At 35.8% G+C, this 1,429-nt stretch overlaps 1 protein-coding gene across 1 annotated transcript in view; it reads right to left on the bottom strand.

Moving 5' to 3' along the window:
- Positions 1 to 1,429, bottom strand: part of LOC108575254 (trithorax group protein osa) — a 15,588-nt gene that overhangs the window by 8,213 nt on the left and 5,946 nt on the right. The window contains 4 exon segments of the mRNA XM_017938000.1: positions 382 to 423; positions 623 to 807; positions 884 to 1,009; positions 1,081 to 1,429. The exon segment at positions 1,081 to 1,429 is cut by the window's right edge and continues 22 nt beyond it. Of these exon segments, the coding sequence (XP_017793489.1) occupies positions 382 to 423; positions 623 to 807; positions 884 to 1,009; positions 1,081 to 1,429 (702 nt within the window).

The raw sequence follows: 1,429 nt of genomic DNA on the forward strand, positions 1-1,429 counted from the left end.
GAAAATGTAAAGATTAAGCACCTTAAAAAATAATAATAATAAAAAAAAAAGAGTTGTTTCTCGACTTCAGTTCATGTGTTTAGGAAGGTTAAGGTTAGAAAATCTGTTATATGAATAAGCATCTGTACGAGATGTAACAATGTTATATAACAATAATTTAGTAGTTACATCGTGTTCATTTGCTTGATAATGCAAATGAAAAAAAAATTGCATATGGATTTAATGAAGGTATAATGTTAAGATGAGAATAGTTAAAATGAAAGACACATTTGCCAAGCAAATATCAGGATTATATCTGGATTAAACGAAGCTCGAAACATTCAGTGTAAATAGTATTTTGTGCAACAGTATAATAAATACTTATAGTGAATAAACAGTAACCTTAGATCTGTACGGGTCTTGAGGCACATGACTGTTAAATACCTGTAAAATATATAAAATATTGAAAAATCGGAAGGACTATAGTATAAAAACACATTAACCCTGATCGTATATCATTCTTAGAATTTTTTTTGTAGAAACATTGAAAAAACATGCATATAAAAATACAAATATACATACGAATATATTAAACCATTATCTCAGATTCATTAAGAATCATAAGATGAAACAAAATACATACAGGACTAGCGGGAGTACGTGGCCAACCCGGACTGTTCATATCTGCGTATTCTTCGTGTATTGAATTAATACTCGCAGCGCCAGGCGATGGAACTGTACTCTGTGGTGTAGTTGGATGACTATGATATCCTCCTCCCATCATTTCTTTCCGGACCTTTGGTGTAAATGCTGGATCTTCTCCAGAAGCTAAACCAAAATCAAATTAGACATTTCTTGTAAAGAAAACAATAAAAAATATATTTTTAACAACTTATTAACTAACCAGCTGATGCATTTGACAATGTAGACTGTTGAGAGCCCTCGTCCAAAGATGTACCATCAGGACCAGTTGTTATTACAGATGTAACAGTACCACTTGAGGTGGAAGTGACACTTATAGCTGATGTACCTACACCAATGACATATATTTAAATAAGTTATCTTTCTGTTAACCAAATTATAAGGAAAATATATATATACCTAAAGCAGTAGTAGTTATTCCACTGTCATTAGAGGTTTCAGTAGTAAGATCTGCAGAACTATGGCTGGTTGGTGTTGGAGTTGAAGCAGGGTGTGAATTAGGAGTAGTACTTGGTGGAGGCATTGGACTTCCTTCGTGATTGAGAGGTGGTGTAGCCGCAGGAGTATGCAAATGTGGCACAGCCGAGCTTGTTGCTGGTGGTTGACTGCTGACATGATTAGGTGATGGGGGTGGAGGACCCATTGAACTTGCTGGTGGGCCCATATTACCAATCACAGTCACTCCAGGGGTACCAGGTGGTACCATACCTGTTGTACTACTGCCTCCATAAACTTGAGGTGGTCCTGG

Source organism: Habropoda laboriosa, unplaced genomic scaffold, assembly GCF_001263275.1.
Source record: "Habropoda laboriosa isolate 0110345459 unplaced genomic scaffold, ASM126327v1 scaffold207, whole genome shotgun sequence".
NCBI lineage: Eukaryota > Metazoa > Arthropoda > Insecta > Hymenoptera > Apidae > Habropoda > Habropoda laboriosa.